We start from the raw sequence: 21,836 nt of genomic DNA, 5'->3' as shown, positions 1-21,836 counted from the left end.
AACGGGAGGAGATGAGTCATCAGTGCTGACCCTGACCCCCACACTAACATACAGGCTCACAGACACAGGCAACACTTTTCCACAGAATCAATGGACTGTGAGGAGTGGAACCCTCCCTGACTGTAGCATTCCCGGCAATTCAGTACAGATTGGGGACCCAAGCCTTCTGGTTGTCTTAACTCCCACTACTATTGTTATTTAATTAATCCTCGTGATGGGGTGCCGCTGGCAATGCTGGAATTTGCCATTCCTAATTTCCAAGGTGGTGGTGACTGGCCTTCTTCATGAAGAACTGGTGGTGGGTTTGATGCAGCCAAGCCTCTTGCTAGGCCATTTTAGAGGGCAGTCAATTATGTTGGTGTGGCTCTGGAGTCACATACAGGCCAAGATGGGTAAGGATGGAAGGCTGTCTCCCCTTAAAGACATTAATGAACTATTGGGTTTTTACAACAATCCAACACTTTCACTAATAAAAGCTCTTTATTTCCATTTAAAAATGGTTGGATTTGAACTCACGATCTCTGGATTATTAGGCCCTGGATTACTATTTCAGTAACAGAACTACTGCAATAGCAACTGAAACCTCAGCAGCCACATGATTAAATAAACACTATGAGAATGCACTGTTTTTTGTACTCGGGGCCTCGGGAGTGGGTCATTCAGCCTCTAGGGTTTATTTAACCTGGAGGGGCTAGATGGCCTTCTTCCTGTTCCATGTCAAGCTCTGCTCATTTAAAATAACCTGTTAGACTCAAGACCCTGAGACGACCTAGAAAGAAAGAACAAACTTGCATTTATAGAGCACCTTTCACTACCTTAGGACATCTGAAAGTACTTTACAGCCTATGAAGCACTTTTGAAGTGTAGTTACTGTTGTAAAGTAGGAAATATGGCAGCCAATTTGCACACAGTGAGATTGCACAAACAGCAATTCAATAATGACAAGAATATCCATTTTTGTGATGTTGGTTGAGGGATAAACATTGCCCAGGACGCTGGGGGGACCTCCCAAACTCTTCCTTGAATACATGTACCTGAGAGGGTAGACAGGACCTCAGTTTAACATCTCATTCCAAACACAATCCAGCACTCTCCTCAGTACAGTAATGAATTGTCATCCTGGATCGTTTGCACAAGTCACTGGTGTGAGATTTGATCCCACAACCTTCTAACCCAGAGGCAAGTGTGCTAACACTAAGCCACAGTCGACACCAGGAAGGCATCAATGCACTCAAGGGCTTTCCTTCTCCCTTGGCTTGAAGACATATAGCGGTAGAAAGTCAAGCTCATATTGGCTGAACAATCGGAGCAACAAGGCCCAATTTCAGGGACCATTGCCCTGCACCTCAATTACAGATGAAAAATGTGCAAGCCAAAATTGGGAATTTTTCAGGCGTCCGGGGTGAGAACCTGAAACAAACCCTAGGTCACTTGTATGTGCTAATGAAGGGCCTAATGTCTGCTTTCAGAGCCCTCAGGGAAATCAGGCTGCCCCAAGAGCAGCAGGCATCGGGCCTGATTCGCTCAGGCTTTCCAAGTATGGCATGCAGTGTAGTCCATAAACTCAATCTCATCCAAAGCTCTGCTACCTGTATCCTAATGCACACATAATCCCGTTCATCCTGTGCTCACTGACATTCCATTGCGCATCCCTGATTTTAATTGCTGTACCATTGGCGCCCATGCCTTCAGCTGCTGAGACTCCCCTAGCTCTAGAATGCCCACCCTCTTCATCTCTCTACTTCCCTCTTCTACTTTAAGATGCTTCTTAAAGCCTACCTCTTTGACCAAGCTTTTGGTCAACTAATATCTCCTTATGTGGCTCGGTGTCAAATTTTGTTTGATAAAGGTCCTGTTAAGTGCCTTGGGGACTTTGTGCTACATTAAAAGGTGCTTATATGAATGCAAGTTGTTGTTGTAGGCAATAGGCCCCACTGAAAAGGTAACATTTTTTATTTCAAATTGACATGGAGCAGTGCTCCTCCCAGCTCCCTCCACCCACTTTCTTGCCAGTTACGCAAGGACCATTGCCGACAAGGAAAGTTGCCTAGAATGCGTTTTCGGAGATGGTTGAGCTGCCTGTGGAGTTTAACAGGCACCAAAACTATCGAAATGAAGCCCAAGGCCCAAACTTGGGCCAGCTTCAGGCTTCCTGGGTGGGCACACATGCTGCCTGACCAAAGGGTCTGATCCATTGAGATTCTGGCCCCACGCTCAGTGGTGGGGTGGGGAGGCAGGGTTGTCTGTGTATAGTTAACAGTTGAAGTACTACGACCTACAAGGGTCAGAAGATGTGGCTCTACCTGTCACTCCTCTGCAGGCTCGCATACATTCCTCCTCCTTTTCAAAGCGGTTCGCATTGCCATTGCAGCCTCCATACGTGAAGCGCTCACAAGACTTGGAGAAGGGATTGTAGTAGAAGCGGCTGAAGTCGGCTCGGCACTGGCCAGTCACGGGCGGGTACGTGCAGCGTGCTGGCAACGTGAGACAACAACAACTTGGGTTAACTCTCCGAAACTCTGGTCACAGCCACCGTGACTGCTGCTTGTTTAGAGAAACCTTATGCTCGGAATAAAACTTGCAGAGAGAACGGGGAGAGCCGGGGTGAGGGTGTGAGGGAGGCAGGGTGGTGGGTTACAACTCATTCAATGGTAAACAGAGACAGAGTGAGAGACAGAGGGAGCGAGAGAGTACGTGAGTAAGAATAAGATGCATGAGTGAACGCAAGCAAGAGAGTGCACAAAAGAGTGAGCAAGAGACAGAGATAATGAGATGAGAGGCAGATAGCGGGCATGAACAAGGGTGAGGGTGGAGGGGAGGTACAGTGGTCTCAAAGACATTCTGGAGTACTGGCCCCCCGGTCTGTCACCAGAAGGCAGTCGCCATGCTCCCAAAACCTGAATCGGCCTTTAAACTATCCTAACAACCTTCTTCTGCTTGTGGGTGGTTAACCTTTCCATCCCGGAACCAGACGCCAGCAAAACCGCTCGGGGGTGGGATGGTGCCTGCAAACCAATACGTTGGCCAGTGGCATGAAATTATGTCCCGCTCGCCCACCTCCTTTCCTGTCCTCACATCGGGACGAAAATTCTGCCCTCAGTCTTGGATGAGCCATAGTTTCCTCCAGTTAAATACTAAGATCAAAGGCATCGTCATTGGCTGTGGGCAGAAATTCTGCTCCCTCATCACAGATCCCACCCCCCTCCCAAGCCACTGTCAGAGCTGAGCTTCTGACAACACATATTCTCCATCACAAAGCCTGCTACTGTCCTCCACAACAATCTTTACTTATTAAAATACTTGAAAACATCACGTAAACGTTACACAGTTTTCCTTGATGACGAAATCCTTGTGGTTAAAAGTCCCAAACTCCTCCCAGTTGCAATGGGTTGGATCTCAGACCTTTTCAAAAATCAATGTCCTCTTCGCTCACTTCTCTGAGCACTTTCAAACGGATGTTCATAAATAAATATGATTCAAGGTGATCTTGCTGGTCTTCTACTTTTCCGAAAGCTTCAACTTTCAAAACCTTTTACTGTATCAGACTTCTGAGAGCAGGTGTTCCCTCTCTCTCTCTGGCTGCAACCACTGTGTTACCTTCTTACAGCCTGATTTGAGGGAGCAACCACTGGTTTCTTCCCTTACAGCCTGCTGCCTTCTGTTAAACTTATTTAGTTTAGTTTAGTTTAGAGATACAGCACTAAAACAGGCCCTTCGGCCCACCGAGTCTGTGCCGACCATCAACCACCCATTTAATACTAATCGTACACTAATTCCATATTCCTACCACATCCCCACCTGTCCCTATATTTCCCTACCACCTACCTATACTAGGGGCAATTTATAATGGCCAATTTACCCATCAACCTGCAAGTCTTTGGCATGTGGGAGGAAACCGGAGCACCCGGAGGAAACCCACGCAGACACAGGGAGAACTTGCAAACTCCACACAGGCAGTACCCGGAATTGAACCCGGGTCGCTGGAGCTGTGAGGCTGCGGTGCTAACCACTGCACCACTGTGCTGCCCTATCTGGACTCAAAAGTCAGTAGCTTATGGTCCGATTCCAATATGTAAAGTCCAGAAGTCTGGTTTCACAGAGCCACGTGGGCCTTCCATTGTTCCCAAGTATTAACAGCTCTTTGGTACATTTGTATCTTCAAAATCACTGACCCCGAGTTTTAGGACCCGAAAGTCTGGGAGGATGAAACCCATTGTTCCTCAGGTGCTACCCTTGCAGTCTTTGATCTGTCTTGTCCTGTAGCAGAGTGGATGTGAGGTCACCTGAACTTCCAGACTCCATCTTAAACTTTTATAAATATTACAATTTTTAAAACATAATCATGCTACAAAGTCCAGCATTCATAACCAAAGGCTGAGGAGTGGCCTAATAGAAGTCTTTAAATTAGAAAGGTTGATAATGTTAATGTTTCCACTTGTGGGGAAGAGCATAACTAGAGGCCGTCAATATAAGATAGTCACCAAGAAATCCGATAGGGAATTCAGAAGAAACTTCTTTACCCAAAGAGTGGCAAGAATGTGGAACTCACTACCACAGGGAGTGGATGAAGCGAATGGCATAGATGCATTTAAGGGGAAGCTTGATAAGCATATGAGGTAGAAGGGAAGAGAGAGTTATGCTGATAGAGTTTGATGAGCTAGGATGGGAGGAGACTCGCGTGGAGCATTAACACTAGCATGGACTGGTTGGGCCCAATGGCTTGTTTCTGTGCTGTATATCCTACGTAATTCTATATATCACCGCATTTTGCAGTAATGTGTCTTTTCTCTCTCTCTCTCTCTCTCCCCACACCCACCCCCTACAAAAATTTATTATTGAGTTCATAGTTCACGTGGATATGGTCCAGTAATTCGTCTGCCTAACATTACACTTCATTGAAATCAAAGTCATAGTGTCATAGAGTCGTACAGCATAGAAACAGGCCCTTCGGCCCACCGCGTCCAGGCCGACCATAATGCCTATCTATACTAATCCCATCTGCCTGCATTAATTCCATATCCCTCTATGCCTTGATCATTCAAGTACTTGTCCAGATGCCTCTTAAATGTTGCTACTGTCCCTGCCTCCACCACCTCCTCAGGCAGCTCATTCCAGATACCCACTATTCTTTGTGTGAAAAATTTACCCCTTTGATCCCCTTTAAAACTCGTCCCTCTCACCTTAAATCTATGCCCTCTAGTTTTAATCTACTATGGGAAACAAACTCTGGCTATTTACCCTATCTATGCCTCTCATCATTTTATATACTTCTATCATGTCCCCTCTCAGCCTCCTTCGCTTCAGGGAAAACAGACCCAGCCTATCCAATCTCTCTTCATAACTTAAGCCCTCCAAACCAGGCAACATCCTTGTGAATCTTTTCTGCACCCTCTCTAGCTTAATCACATCTTTCCTGTAGTGCGGCGACCAGAACTGCACACAGTACTCCAAATGCGGCCTAACCAATGTCATGTACAACTGTAACATGACGTCCCAACTCTTGTACTCAATGCCTCGGCCAATGAAGGCAAGCATGCCATATGCCTTCTTCACCACCCTGTCTACCTGTGTTGCCACTTTCAGGGAACTATGTACTTGCACCCCAAGGTCTCTCTGCTCAACAACACTCCCCAGGGCCCTGCCATTCACTGTATATGTCCTGTCCTGGTTTAACTTCCCAAAATGCATCACTTCACACTTGTCTGCGTTAAATTCCATTTGCCAATCCCTTGCCCACTTTCCCAGTTGATCTATATCCTGTTGTAACCTTAGACAACCTTCTTCACTGTCCACTATACCACCAATTTTGGTGTCATCTGCAAACTTACTAATCTTGCCCCTAACATTCACATCAAAGTCATTAATATATATGACAAACAACAAAGGGCCCAGCACTGATCCCTGCAGCACACCACTGGTCACCGGCCTCCAATCTGAAAAACAACCCTCCACTACCACCCTCTACCTCCTATCACCAAGCCAATTTTGTATCCAATTTGCTAGCTCACCCTGGATCCCATGTGCTCGAACCTTCTGGACCAGCCTACCATGCGGGACCTTGTCAAAGGCCTTGCTAAAGTCCATGTAGACAACGTCCATCGCCCTGCCCTTGTCAATCCTTTTGGTCCCCTCCTCGAAAAACTCAATCAAATTCGTGAGACATGATTTCCCACGCACAAAGTCATGCTGACTATCCCTAATCAGACCATGCCTTTCCAGATGCATATAAATCCCGTCTCTCAGAATCCCTTCCAATAACTTTCCCACCACTGATGAAAGGCTCACCGGCCTGTAGTTCCGTGGCTTATCCCTGCTGCCCTTCTTAAATAAAGGCACAACATTAGCTATCCTCCAGTCTTCCGGTACCTCACTCGTGGCTAACGATGATACAAAAATCTCTGCCAGGGCCCCAGCAATCTCCTCCCTTGCTTCCCATAGCATCCTAGGATACACCTGGTCAGGCCCTGGGGATTTATCCACCTTAATGCACTTCAAAACCTCCAACACCTCCTCCTTTGTAATGTTGATATGCTCCAGGATATCGGTGTTCCCTCCCTTGACCTCACTAGCTTCCATGACCTTCTCCACGGTAAATATGGACGAGAAATATTCATTTAAGAGCTCACCCATTTCCTGTGGCTCCAAATATAGATTACCACACTGATCCTTAAGGAAACCTACTCTCTCCCTAGCTACCCTTTTACTCTTAATATACTTACAGAATCTTTTAGGATTCTCCTTTATCTTATCTGCCAGCGAAATCTCATGGCCCCTTTTTGCCCTCCTAACTTCCTTCTTAAGTGTAGTCCTACATCCCCTATACTCCTCGAGGGACTCGCTCAATCCCAGCTGCCTACACCTGATATATGCCTCCTTCTTTGTCCTGACCAGACCCTCAATATCCCTTGTCAACCAAGGTTCCCTAAACTTGCCAACCTTGCCCTTCCATCTAACAGGAACATTCCAGCCCTGAACGCTTCCTATCTCACTTTTAAAAGCCTCCCACTTGCCAGACGTCCCTTTGCCTGTAAACAGCCTCTGGCATTCAACTTTTGAGAGTTCCTGTCTGATGCCATCGAAATTAGCCTTCCCCCAATTTAGGACTTCAACCTGAGGACCAGTCCTATCCTTTTCCATAACTATCTTGAAGCTAATAGAGTTAAGGTCACTGGTTCCAAAGTGCTCCCCCACTGACACATCAACCAACTGCGAATCCTGATTTTCTAAGAGCAGGTTGAGTGTAGCCCCTTCTCTAGTAGGGCTATCCACATACTGCTTCAGAAAACTATCCTGGACACACTTAACAAATTCTTCCCCATCTGATCCCTTAGCACTAAGGCAGTCCCAGTCAATATTAGGGAAGTTAAAATCACCTACTACTACAACCCTATAATTCCTACACCTATCTGTGATTTCCCTACATATATGCTCCTCCACTTCCCTCTGACTATTGGGGGGCCTATAGTATAATCCCATCAAAGTGATCACCCCTTTCTTATTTCTAAGTTCTACCCATATGGCCTCGCTGGACATTCTCCCCGGGATATCCTCTCTAAGTACTGCCGTGATGTCCTCCCTAATCAATAGTGCAACTCCCCCTCCTCTCTTACCTCCACCTCTGTCACGCCGGAAAGTTCAGTACCCTGGAACATTGAGCTGCCAGTCCTGCCCATCCCTCAACCACGTTTTCATAATAGCAATAATATCACAATCCCATGTACCGATCCAAGCTGAGTTCATCTGCCTTATCTGTAAGGCTTCTTGCATTAAAGTAAATGCAGTTTAGCCTATCAGACCTTCCACGCTCCCTGTCCTGCCCCTGCCCGGCCTGCCTACTGAACTTGCTTGCGTTAACCTCTACATTTGCCTCAACTATCTCATCTGAGAGACTACTACTTTGGGTCCCACCCCCCTGCAAAACTAGTTTAAACCCTCCTGAGTAGTGCTAGCAAACCTCCACAAGGATATTGGTCCCCCTCCAGTTTAGATGCAACCCATCCTTCTTGTACAGGTCATCTCTGCACCAGAAGAGATCCCAATGATCCAAGTAGCTGAAGCCCTTCCGCCTACACCAGCTCTTCAGCCACACATTCATTTGCCTAATCCTCCTATTCCTACCCTCACTAGCATGTGGCACAGGGAGTAATCCTGAGATTACAACCCTAGAGGTCCTGCTTTTTAACCTTCTGCCTCACTCCCTATATTCACTTTGCAGGACCTCATCTCTTTTCCTGCCTATGTCATTAGTACCAATATGGATCACGACCACTAGTTGCTCACCCTCCCCTTTCAGAATGTCCTGCAGCCGCTCCAGGACATCCTTGACCCTAGCACCAGGGAGGCAACATACCATCCTGGAGTCTCATTTGCGGCATATATAGTCATATCATTGGATAAGAGAACAGACTCAGGAACTCCTCATGTACTTTCAATAGACTTGGCAATCCAATTAGGAACCTGGAGCTGAATATCTACCCTCCTACCTTTGAATCCTCCATTGAAAAGTTTACCTTTCTCCTTGGGGATGTCTATGTCCAGAAGTTTATTGAATCGGTCACTAACTGAAAAACAAAAGTCAAAGGAGAGCTAGTTACAATAAAATCTTTCCAACCCCTCCCCATAACACCAAACACAAAGAAATACCAAGAGGAGCAGAACCCAAACGACTCCAGGATGACCCAATGCTGGTCAGAGTTACAGCAGATAAACTGAAGCAGAAAGCGGAGAGAGAAGGGAGGAATATAAACACTGGCTTTTCACTTCCCGGACTTTGAGGGGGGAGGGAGTTGGGGTGAGAGGGGGGCAGATCTAAGACAGACTAATAGGATAAATGCCTCCACTCTCTGTCAGAATAAGAGTCCAAGATGAAGTGCACAGGCAGTCAGTTCCTTGTGAAGCCTGAGTTTATAGAATAAAGGTGCCATTTATTTGGCACCAATTGCATGCACACCAGCCACATTTGACAGGACTGTCAGCACTCAGGGCAACATCTGGTTGTCTACATTTGTGGACCATTCTCTTGCCTGTTGCACAGACACTGAAAATGTTTCTTTTACTGTTATGCTGGCTCTTCTGCTCCGCTTATTCTTAAATTCTCTCTTTAGCCCTTCCATCTTCTTTGAATGTGTTTTTGCACTCTCATCCCAGTTTGCCCTTTCTCCCTGCAAGGGTCTTTTTTTCTTTTTACTTGACAGATATTATGACAGTGAATGCCCATCAGAAACAAGAGCTGGAAGCAGAACCCATTGATAGCTTTTGAAAATGGCAGTGGATAATTGTTCAACAAAGAATGCAAGGGCGAGGGCAGGGAAGTGGGGATAATTGGATAGCTCTTTCAAAGAGCCAAAACAGGTGTGATGGGTTGAATGGCCTCCTTTAGTGCTATAAGATTCTGTGACATGGAAAAAGAGCAGGGAATTCAAGTAGAAAAGGTCTTTCAGAGAGCTGGCACTGACATGGTTGGTTGAGTGGCCTCCATCTGTGCTGTGAACATTCTCGGATTCTGTACCCTTGTCTAGAAAGGAGTAGCACGCGACAGAAGAGAGATTACTCCCCATCTCGCCCATTAGTGCACAGGCAGGTGGAGGGCTGTACTCACAGTGTTTGCAGCTGGCCTCATCCGATTGATCTTTGCAATGGGGAGTTTCATCACACTCCAGGTTGCCATCGATGCAACAGTTGTCCTTGCACTTGAACTGCTGTTCAGTGCAGTCCCCTGAGCAGTCTGTGGGGGAGTGAACAGGTAAGAATGACAGAGAGCCGAGAGCAACAAACACGGTGAGAGCGAGTATCAAGTGCGTGATGGAGTGGGAAGGATTCCAGCACTTGTTCAATCACTGCAAAGCAGCAGTAAGGTCATAAACATATTGAGGCTATGCCCGTTAGATACTGTATCTTCAACGGAAAAAACCATTTGTTCTCTCTCCACTCCCTGCCTTGACTGGACTGATTCATCCTGCCATACGGTTTGGCAAGAAACCCTCAGTACCTTATCCAAGAGGTCACTCTATGTGAGCTTGAACCAATGGCCGGGTAATCCACTTTGGAAAGCAGCACAAGGTAATTTCAGATGAAATAAAAACAAGAAATGCTGGAAATACTCAGCAGGTCTGGCAGCATCTGTGCAGAGAGATGCAGAGTTAACGTTTCAGGTCAGTGACCTTTGATAGAGGCCCTAAATTATCCCCCATTATAGCATCCAACTGTTTCTTAAATGAAGCCTTCACTACTCTATCTGGAAGTCTATTCCATATGTTGTTAGTGTGTGTGTGAGCGCGTGTGTGTGCGAGCGCGTGTGTGTGCGAGCGAGAGAGAGAGAGAGATTAGTGCTAAATTTACCTTTTACTAGCTTGAATTTGTATCCCCCTGTTCTCCTCCTGCAATTTAATTTGGTATCACCTTTTCCATATTTGTTTACTATCTAACAGACCTCGACAAGATCACTTCTAAGATACCCAGATAGCAAAGCACAAGCTTGTCCAGTGTTTCCTTGTATCTCAGGCTTTTCAGATGAAGAATCAGATGGAGGTGAACTGCCTCCAATCCTTGAATCGGTCCCCTTGTGTCTCAGTGACCAGAAGCGGACACAGTACTCAAAGTGCAGTCTGACCAGGGCACCTCTGATCATGACTTCCTCTGACTTGTACTTGATAGTTGTTCAACATCTTAATGGTTTTGCTGATTTAAATTCTATGTAATGCAGAGCAGCAGAGAGTCTACGCCACAGAAATGGGCTATTTCCCATAGCTGGCCTATGCTGGCATTTATGCTCCACCTGAGCCTCCTCTATTTATCTATTCCTAACTGCATATCCTTCTATTTCTTTCTCCCTCAAGTTTCCCTTTAAATGCATCTATACTATTTGCCTCAACTCTTCCCTGTGGTAGTGGATTCCACATTCGTGCCATTCTCTGGGTAAAAAGATTTTTTCAGAATACGTTATTGTATTTATTAGTGAGTAACGTCCCGAGTTTGTTCTCCTCAACAGATGGAAACATCTTCTCTATGTCTACCTTATCAAACCACGAATTAAAGACCTCTATTAGGTCACCCCTTAGACTTCCCTCTTTTATAAAAAGAGGCTCAGCCTGTTCAGTCTTTCCTGAATAGTATAACCTCTCACTCCTGGTATAAGCCTTGTAAATCTTTTTTGCACCTTCTCTAGTATCACTATTTGTTGTATAAAATAAGAGACCAGAATTGTACACAGTACACCAAGTGTGGTCTAACCAAGGTTATTACCCAGCTTCTGCCTTTCAATTCTACTTCTTTAGAAATGGACCCCAGGGCTTGAATTCCCTTTTTTTAAAAAAAAATGGCCGAATAATCCATGTCGCTCCTTTGGTCGGACATGTTGAGTCTACCAAGATTCTTTCAACTTCATTCTCAGCTATCTCAACACCAATCATGGTGTGTATTGGCCATTATTTTCCCTTCTTAGGTGCAAAACTTTGCACTTGTCTGCATTGAATTCAATCTGCCAGTGTACTGGCCACTCAAACATTTTAATCAACTCATCCTGTCCTAATTCCTGAGCTGCCATCTACAACTCCAATGCTCTTTTCATTGGGTATTATCTGCAAATTTGAACACTTAGCATTGAGTTTCTGAATCCAGATCACTTATGTAAATTGGAAACCGTGGTTGTCCCAGCACCAAGCCCTGGAACACCTCACTCGCTACTCATCCCACTCCTCACTCTGACTTGACGCCTCGAAAGAGAATTTTACTACCCTTCAGCCAATTTCTCATCCATTTCCAAGGTTTACCCTGAGTCCTGAACACTTTCAGTTCACCCTATAGCTTTTCCTAAATGTCTTTTGGATGTCACCTCATTAATGGACATTCCACAGTGTATTTGGGTCATCTTGATGGTTCGTGAGGTAATGGAGGCTGGTCAGACAGGAATTCTTCCTCTGAATCCATGGTGATTATAGTTTGCTAGGCTATTGCAATACAGATGAACCTCCTACTAACCAATTCCAATACTTTACATGGAATGGAAGTAAGTCTATTGAATTTGTAGTTACACATCTCTTTTTGAATACACCTCAGTGGAATCTTATCTCCACCCGATATCCATAGTTTCCAGCAGAAGTGGGAGAGCAATCACCTGCCTTCCCCACCATCACCCGAGAGTCAAAGGCAACTCTATGTCCAACTGCAGCAAAAGCAGCCTACCATTGATCAGATTATACGAACATACAAATTAGGAGCAGGAGTAGGCCAACCAGGATATGACCCATTTATGCCTACTCTCTGTTTCCTGTTAGCTAGTCAATCTTCTATCCATGCCAATATGTTACCCCTTACACCATGAGCTTTTATTTTCTGCAATAACCTTTGACGTGGCACCTTATCAAATGCCTTCTGGAAATCTAAGTACAATACATCCACCGGTTTCCCTTAAAGCACAACACATGTAAGTCCCACAAAGAACTCCAATAAATTGGTTAAACATGATTTCCCTTTCACAAAATCATGTTGACTCTGCCCGATTACCTTAAATTTTTCTAAATACCCTGCTATAACATCTTGAATAATAGCGTCTAACATTTTCCCCTAAGACAGATGTTAAGCTAACTGGCCTGTAGTTTCCTGCTTTCTGTCTCCCTCCCTTTTTGAATAAAGGAGATACATTCGCTATTTTCCAATCTAACGGAACCTTGACCGAATCCAGGGAATTTTGGAAAATTAAAACTAATGCATCGACTATCTCACTAGCCACTTCTTGTAACATCCTAGGATGAAGTCCATCAGGACCAGGGGACTTGTCAGCCCACAGCTCCAACAATTTGTTCAGTACCACTTCCCTGGTGATTGTCATTTTCTTGAGTTCCTCCCTCCCTTCCATTTCCTGACTTACAGCTAATTCTGGGATGTTGCTTGTATCCTCAATAGTGAAGATCGATGCAAAATACCTGTTCAATTCATCTGCCATCTCCTTATTATCCATTATTAATTCCCCAGACTCACTTTCTATAGGATCAACGTTCACTTTGTTAACTCTTCTTTTTTAAATATCTATCGAAACTCTTGCTATCTGTCTTTATATTTCCAGCTAGCTTTCTCTCAAACTCTAATTTTACCTTCCTTATCAATCTTTTAGTCATTCTTTGCTGTTATTATATTCTGTCCAATCTTCTGACCTGCCTCCCATCTTTACGCAATTATATGCTTTTTCTTTAAGTTTGATACTATCTTTAACTGTTTTAGTTAACCACGGATGGCGGGTCCCACCTTTGGAATTTTTCTTTCTCATTGAAATGTATCCATTCTGTGTATTAGAACAAGAACAAAGAACAAAGAACAGGACTGCACAGGAACAGGCCATTCGGCCCTCCAAGCCTGTGCCGATCTTGATGCCTGCCTAAACTAACACCTTCTGCACTTCCGGGGCCCATATCCCTCTATTCCCTTCCTATTCATATATTTGTCAAGATGTCTCTTAAACGTCGCTATCGTATCTGCTTCCACCACCTCCCCTGGCAGCAAGTTCTGGGCACTCACCACCCTCTGTGTAAAGAGCTTGCCTCGCACATCCCCTCTAAACTTTGCCCCTTGTACCTTAAACCTATGTCCCCTGGTAACTGACTCTTCCAGCTTGGGAAAAAGCTTCTGACTATCCACTCTGTCCATGCCGCTTACAACTTTGTAAACCACTATCATGTCACTCCTCCACCTCCGTCTTTCCAGTGAAAACAATCTGAGTTTATCCAACCTCTCCTCATAGCTAATGCCCTCCAGACCAGGCAACATCCTGGTAAACCTCCTCTGTACCCTCTCCAAAGCCTCCACGTCCTTCTGGTAGTGTGGCGACCAGAATTGCACGCAATATTCTGAAATATCTCCTTAAATGTCCGCCACTGCATCTCTATTGACCTAGCCCTTAACCTAATTTGCCAGTTCACTTCAGCTAGCTCTGCTTTCATGCCCTCATAATTACCCTTATTTAAGTTTAAAATACTAGTCTTAGACCCATTCTTCTCTCCCTCAAACTGAATGTAAAATTCAATCATATTATGATTGCTGCTACCTAAGGACACCTTAACTATGAGGTCATCCAACAGCAACTTGCATTTATATAGCGCCTTTAATGTAGCAAAACGTCCCAAGGTGCCCGACAAGACTGATCCCAACAAAAACATTTTTGACCGAGCCTCAGCAGGAGCTATCAGGGCAGATGAGCAGAAACACTTGGCCAAAGAGGCAGGTTTTAAGGAGCTAGAAGGTTGTGAGTTTGAGCCCAACGTCCATGCTGATGCTCCCAGTGCAGTACAGAGGGACTGCTGAACTGTCAGAGGTGTCGTCTATCGGACGAGATGTTAACCTGAGGCCCTGTCCCAGTCTACCCTGGACATAGACATAGAGCCATAGAGTTATACAGCACAGAAACAGGCCCTTCGGCCCATCGTGTCTGTGCCGACCATCAAGCACCTATGTATTCTAATCCCATTTTCCAGCACTTGGTCCATAGCCTTGTATGCTACGGAATTTCAAGTGCTCATCTAAATACTTCTTAAATGTTGTGAGGGTGCCTGCCTCTACCACCCCTTCAGGCAGTGTGTTCCAGATTCCAACCACCCTCTGGTGAAATTTTTTTTCCTATAATCCACTCTAAACCTCCTGCCCCTTAGCTTAGATCCATGTCCCCTGGTTACTGACCACCCCCACACCCCCCACCCCGCTAAGGGAAAAAGTTTCTTCCTATCTCACCTATCAATGCCCTTCATAATTTTGCACACCTCAATCAGGTCCCCCCTCAGCCTTCTATGCTCTAAGGAAATCAACCCTAGTCTATCCAGTCTCTCTTCATAGCTGAAATGCTCCAGCCCAGGCAACATCCTGGTGAATCTCCTCTGCACCCTCTCCAATGCAATCACATCCTTCCTATAGTGTGGTGACCAGAACTCTACACAGTACTCCAACTGTGGCCTAACTAGCGTTTTATACAGCTACATCACAACCTCCCTGCTCTTATATTCTATGCCTCGGCTAATAAAGGCAAGTATCCCATATGCCTTCCTAACCACCTTATCTACCTGTGCTGCTGCCTTCAGTGATCTATGGACAAGTACACCAAGGTCCTTCTGACCCTCTGTACTCACTAGGGTCCTACCATCCATTGTATATTCCCTTGCCTTGTTGGTCCTCCTAAAATGCATCACCTCACAATTCTTAGGATTAAATTTCATTTGCCACTGCTCCGCCCACCCTACCAGCCCATCTATATCGTCCTGTAATCTAAGGCTTTCCTCCTCACTATTTACGACACCACCAATTTTCGTGTCATCTGCGAACCTACTGATCATACCTCCTATATTCATGTCTAAATCATTAATGTATACTACAAACAGCAAAGGCCCAGCACCGATCCCTGCGGTACACCACTGGTCAAAGGCCTCCACTCGCAAAAACAACCCTCAACCATCACCTCTTTCTCCTGCCACTAAGCCAATTTTTGGATCCAATTTGCCCTGGATCCCATGGCTCTTACCTTCTTAACCAATCTCCCATGCAGGACTTTATCAAAAGCCTTACTGAAGTCCATGATCTACATGGCACTTTTTACAGAGGAACTGGGAATTCTCTCATTTTTCTTAGTTCTGTTTTGAGGGCCTGCTGTGTGCAAATTTCCTACATTACAACAGCGACTACTCTTTAAAGGGATTTATTGCCTTTGAAGTACTTTGTGGCATCCTGAGGTAATGAAAGGCAATATATTAATGCAAGTTGGGGGGAGGCGCCATATACATTGAAGGGGTACTCACGTGGCAAGCCTGATCTGCCTGAAGACTTGGTGTCAGCTGGAAGAGATGATAAAGTCAGTTAGTTCCTTCTTTATAGAGTGGTTCTCCTCCACTTACGATTGGGAGGTTGTTAAATATGGTACAACCATTACATAACTCAATACAAGCCCTCGGCACGTTGTCAAGGGACTTTGACTAGTTGCACACTTGGTTGCATTAAGTCCGTGGCACAGATGCAACCCCAGTCACGTGAGCTGGCTACACTATCTGGAAGTAAGTATGGCCTTGTGGGCACTGAGAGGTTTGGAAGGGATGTTGCAAGAGAACAGTACTGGTTGCTCCTCACTTCACACAGCTCCAAGTGAGTTCCAGTCAGGGTTCCTCGGGTAATTGCCCTGAGTACCTCCAGGTTGACATGAGGTATCTCACACCAGAACTGAATGCTCACATGGCGTAGCCAAGGTGCAACAAAGTGACATTCTGTTTGCCATGTTGTTAATGCAGTTCATCTTAATGATGAACGGTCACCATAGCGACTCCTCAATACTGGTTAATGAAAGTCAGATACATGAGTCCCATCATCATCGTTTGTTGACTCCAATTAACATTTCTCATCCCGCAATTTCCTTCACATTTCTAAACTCTGTGACTTGTTGCTGGGTATTGGATCATATGCACACACAGCCCACTCCTCTACTTCATCCAATGAGCCAAGCTCCACAAATGACAGTGAGCTATTCAACTGCGGGGGCATCACAGCTGCCCCCAAACCCTTCCACATCTGATGATCCACAAAAGCACTCTTCCTAGCGAGGGGTGCTGAAGCAGGAAATACTGTCTAACTTTGCCCCCTTCCAAGACTAATCGCAGGACTTTATCTAGTCATCCAGCTGGATGGGCAGAAGCCAGAGATGGAGCCTGGGGCCACACTGGCTTGTGCGGCAAGATACAGCCCTCACACCATCCAACATAATTGCCTCAAGTGCCATGAAGTGTGGGGGGGGGGGGGTGGTAAGGTGGGGGGGGTGGTGAGCAGAGAACCAGCATTCTGTCTGTACCATCATATTCCAAATTTACCCCTCAGCACAAGCTCAAGGGGTCCTGAGAGTTGCAGGATACTGCGACACCATTCACTCGCCCTCCCACACGGCCACTGACCTTTGACCCACTGCACGCTTGCTTGCATTCCTTCTCATCCACAAAGTTGTTCTTGTTGCCCTTGCAGCCACCGTAGGTGAAGGCCTCGCAGGCCCCCTTGTCGGCGGCGTAGCGCCAGCGGGGGAAAGACCCGCGACAAGGCCCCACTTTCTTATCCGCCATGCAATACTCTAAAGGGGTGGAGAAACAGCAGAGGTCAAAACTGAGAGTGAACCACAGTGGGGAATTACATAGAATATATAGCACAGAAACAGGCCATTCAGCCCAACTTGTCAATGCCACTGTTTATGCTCCAAACAGCCTCCTCCCGCCCTACTTCATCTGACCTCATTCACGTTCCTTCTTCCTTTCTCCCTCGTGTTTAGTTATCTTCTCCTTAAATGCATCAATGCTATTCGCCTCAACTATTTCATGTGGTAGAGAGTTCCACATTCCAACCACTCTCAGGATAAAGAAGTTTCTCCTGAGTTCCCTGTTGGATTTACTAGCGACCATCTGATATTATGACCCCTAGTTTTGGTCTCCTCCACAAGTGGAAATGTCTTCTCTATGCCTATCCTATCAAACCCCATCGTAATTTTAAAGACCTCTGTCAGGCACCTTTCAAGCTTCTCTTTTCGACAGAAAAGAACCCCCAGCCTATTCAGTCTTTCCTGATGGGTATAACCTCACAGTCTGGTATCACTCTTGTGAATTTGTTTTTGGTCTTTCTCCAGTGGCTCGATATCCTTTTCATAATACGGAGACCAGAACTGTGCCCTGTAATCCTAGGGCTGGATTTGATGAGCCCGCTGCCGGGCAAAAAAAACAGGCGGCCCCCACTGCTGAGATCTCCTGCGCGGCGGTTCATTAAATAGCCGGGTTGGCCCACCCCCTCCCCCAATCATGTGGAGGGGGCGGGCTGTCCGATGTCAGCAATGGCGTCAGCTGCAATTACGCAGGCGCTGATGCCATTTTTGAAGGGCAGCCAGCCTGCCAACATAATTAAGTTATTAAAGCTACACCCCCCCACCCACTGTTGTAATAAAAATTCTAACGTCCCTTTCCCACCCCCCCAATACCAATGATATTATGTATTTGCCCTTCCCCCCCACTAAAACACTTACCTTTGCAATCTGACCTTCCCCACCCATCCCAGACTCTACAAAGTTTAAAGTTCACCCCTTCCCACCATCCCCTACACTCATTACGATTATTTGACCCCGTCACCCTTAAACCTCCCCCATCCCCAACCTGTGTCACGCCTGCTTTCCCCAGACGGGGAATTGATGGTGTGGGAGTGCCGGCACCCACCTCCAAAGATCGCGGCAGGGCCGTTAGATCCCGGGTAAGTTTATTTAAATATATTCATTTTATTAGTTTAAATATTTAAATTCAGGTCTTGTCGCCCAGCAGCAGAGGGGCCGCCAAGGAGCCTCACAGTTGGGAAGATCGGGCCCAGCCCTCCTGGCGTCAGGCTCCTTGGCAGGCCTCTGTCGGAACAATCTTCCAGCACCCCCCACCCCGGAGCCTGACATCGGGGGCCCAGTAAAATCCAGCCCCTTGTGTGGTCTAACTAAGGTTCTATCCAATTCTTTGCTTTTCAATTATGAAGGAGGTACTTGGAAGGAGTGAACTGATTCCCTCTCGATCAGGCCTCACTCGGTATGGAAAACTCGCTCACCTTTCGACTGCTCAGACGAGAGGACAGTGATAGTCATGTTGTCCACAGTCCTCTGACCAGCTGTGTCCTGGACGGTCAGCTGAAAGATATAATGTCCCACCTGGAGATTCGACGCCACCACCTCATCCTGATTTTCAGTTGGCTGAGGAGAGAGCAGAGAAAGCTGAGCCAACAACCTTTATACAACCATGTTGTACAGAGTCACCAAACAACAACCTGCATTTATGTAGTGCCTAGAAAGTAGCAAAATATCCCAGGGCACTTGATAGGAGCCTTATCAAACAACAACTGACACTCTGCCACAAAAGGAGGAATTAGGAGATGTGACAAGCGCTTGGTCAAAGAGGTAAGTTTTAGGAGCATCTTAAAGAAGTGATTGAGATGGCGAGGCGGAGAGATTCAGTGAGGGAATTGCAGAACTTAGGGCCTCAGCAGCTGCAGGCACAGTCACCAATGGTGGCAGAAGGAATTAGGGGATAGTCAAGGGGACTGAATGGAAGAGTGCAGAGATCTCAGAGAGTTGTAGGGCTGGAGGAGGTTACAGAGAGAGGGATTGAAAACGAGGATAGAATTTTAAATTTTTAGGGCAATGGTAGGATCTCAAATGATGGAAATCACCTTTCAGAGTTCAGCTAAACAATAGAACTATTTGGATTTATGCAGTGCAACAGGGGGGAAAAATAGGTTTGGAGCATCAATGGTGCAGTTAGGACAGAATGGGACGGATCGTCGATAAAGGTAGGAAGGCTAAAGGTGTTTAAGGTGGGGAAAAAAAAATTGAAGACTTTTCATAACATCACGACATCCCATGACGCTTTACAGCCAATGAAGCTCTTTTGAAATGCAGTCACTGTTGTAATGTAGAAAATGTACACTGCAAAATCCCACACCAGCGACTAGATAATCTGTATTTAGGATGTTGGTTGAGGGGTAAATATTGGGCTAGGACACCAGGGAGAACTCTCCTGCTTGTCTTAGAATAGCAGTGTGCATCTTTTAGATCCACCTAAGAGGGAAGACAGGGCCTTCGTTTAACACCTCATCCAAAAGATAGTACGTCCCACTGCACAATGTAGTCAAAGGTGGCGGGAAAAATAAAATGTCTGCATGGAAGTCAATTCCGCTGCAATGAGTAATGTTGTCAAGGGGCAACTTCTAATGTACACAAAGTGTAGGAGCAGAGCAAAGATGCACCTGGGAACAGTCCCCGAGGTGGCCAGGCATGCTGGGAGGAGAGATCATTGCAGGATACAATGGAACATGTAACACTAGAACAATAGCCCTGCAAGAACGGAAAGCCAAGAATATGAAAGAGCTATTGAACTCATTTGGGACTGTGTTAAACACCCACAGTTTATGACTTTTATCTACTTTCTGGTTTGGTGCTAATTCTGCCTTCCCAGTTTTCCCGCTCGGGCCAACATAGACACCAATCATCCAAGATGAAGTCCCAATGCCCCCAATGTTTACAGTGAGGTGGGGTGCGCGCAGGGAGCACCCAAAATGGCTGGAGACATGGCGGACCTGCCTAAATATAGAAGGACCTCACAATATTTTCTTCATTTCCCAGCTGCCTGCGGCAGAACCAGCAGCTGGAGGTCCTTGGGGACAGTCCCTGGAAGCAGTGAGGAAGTGAGAGGTCGGACTTGGTGGGGGAGGACACCAATCACGCCAAGGGGCAGAATGACTGGGTGCGATTGCCTGAGGGGAGGCCGAAGTCTTCTCGAAGGGGCCGGGGACGAGGGACACTCTCCCACTCCTCCTGGCCCACAGAGCGTGCTGTTAAAAAGCTCTAATCTTCTGGAGCCGGCAGCTCTCGTCTCCCTTTTATTGTCAGGTTTCCTGAGCCCTGGGAAACCCAGTCAGCACCGACAAAATTTAAAATCAGGTTCCTAACTGCACTGTGGGAGCCTGATTTAAATATGTTAATGCGGTCACCCACCACCCCAAGGTGGGACACGAGCACAGCTTGAAATCCGACATGCTACAAATTAGTGGCAGGCTCGTACACGGCAGGCTGGGGACAAGGTTCCCCGTTTAAGAATTTTTCACGCTGCCACCCCAGCTCCTGCCCTTGTGAAGGATTGGTTTATATTACAGCCAACTGAAATCAATGTGTACTTTGAGGAAACACTATAAATACAAAACATTGTTGGGGATTTAGTCAGACACTGCGAGACACAGGCAGGATCCACTCAAGTTAGAGCACACCACAAGCTGTTTTCACCCCGTGCTGGTTGGACTGGCTGGTTTGGTTTCTCACACCAACGAAAGACAAGCACCACACCACAAGACCCAAACCACACACACCCTTTTCGCAGGAATCATGTGAGCCACCCACTGCTTCAATTGAACTGTAAAATGTGTTCACTATTATACCCAGTTTCCAGTCAGTCCTGGAAGAAGTGGGGGGGGGGGGGGGAGAGATCAAGGAGGGGGGGGGGGAGAAGATAGGGGGGGGGGGGGGGGGGGGGAGAAGATAGGGGGAGGGGGGAGGAGAAGATAGGGGGGGCGGAGGGAGGAGATAGGGGGGGGCGGAGGGAGGAGATGGGGGGGGCGGAGGAGGAGATAGGGGGGGGGAGATCAAGGGGGGGGGGGGAGAGATCAAGGGGGGGGGGAGATCAAGGGGGGGGGAGATCAAGGGGGGGGGGGAGATCAAGGGGGGGGGGAGATCAAGGGGGGGGGGGAGATCAAGGGGGGGGGAGATCAAGGGGGGGGGGAGATCAAGGGGGGGGGGGAGATCAAGGGGGGGGGGAGATCAAGGGGGGGGGGAGATCAAGGGGGGGGGGGAGATCAAGGGGGGGGGAGATCAAGGGGGGGGGAGATCAAGGGGGGGGGAGATCAAGGGGGGGGGGAGATCAAGGGGGGGGGGGAGATCAAGGGGGGGGGGGAGATCAAGGGGGGGGGGGGAGATCAAGGGGGGGGGGGGAGATCAAGGGGGGGGGGGAGATCAAGGGGGGGGGGAGATCAAGGGGGGGGGGAGATCAAGGGGGGGGGGAGATCAAGGGGGGGGGAGATCAAGGGGGGGGGGGAGATCAAGGGGGGGGGGGAGATCAAGGGGGGGGGGGAGATCAAGGGGGGGGGGGGAGATCAAGGGGGGGGGGGAGATCAAGGGGGGGGGGGAGATCAAGGGGGGGGGGGAGATCAAGGGGGGGGGGGAGATCAAGGGGGGGGGGGGGAGATCAGGGGGGGGGGGAGATCAAGGGGGGGGGGGAGATCAAGGGGGGGGGGGGGAGATCAAGGGGGGGGGGAGATCAAGGGGGGGG

The 21,836-nt window shown here is 47.2% G+C and overlaps 1 protein-coding gene across 1 annotated transcript in view; it reads right to left on the bottom strand.

Moving 5' to 3' along the window:
- Positions 1-21,836, bottom strand: part of LOC137373934 (kunitz-type protease inhibitor 1-like) — a 58,619-nt gene that overhangs the window by 5,234 nt on the left and 31,549 nt on the right. The window contains exons 3-8 of the mRNA XM_068039583.1: positions 18,571-18,712; positions 16,896-17,077; positions 15,771-15,795; positions 9,599-9,724; positions 8,511-8,561; positions 2,304-2,474 (exon numbers count right to left, since the gene is read on the bottom strand). Coding sequence (XP_067895684.1) covers positions 2,304-2,474; positions 8,511-8,561; positions 9,599-9,724; positions 15,771-15,795; positions 16,896-17,077; positions 18,571-18,712 — 697 coding nt within the window. The remainder of the gene's footprint in view (positions 1-2,303; positions 2,475-8,510; positions 8,562-9,598; positions 9,725-15,770; positions 15,796-16,895; positions 17,078-18,570; positions 18,713-21,836) is intronic.

This window comes from Heterodontus francisci, chromosome 9 (assembly GCF_036365525.1).
Source record: "Heterodontus francisci isolate sHetFra1 chromosome 9, sHetFra1.hap1, whole genome shotgun sequence".
Classification (NCBI taxonomy): Eukaryota; Metazoa; Chordata; class Chondrichthyes; order Heterodontiformes; family Heterodontidae; genus Heterodontus; species Heterodontus francisci.
The sequence above is the reverse complement of the archived record's forward strand: the minus strand, read 5'-3'. Positions and strand labels throughout refer to the sequence as shown.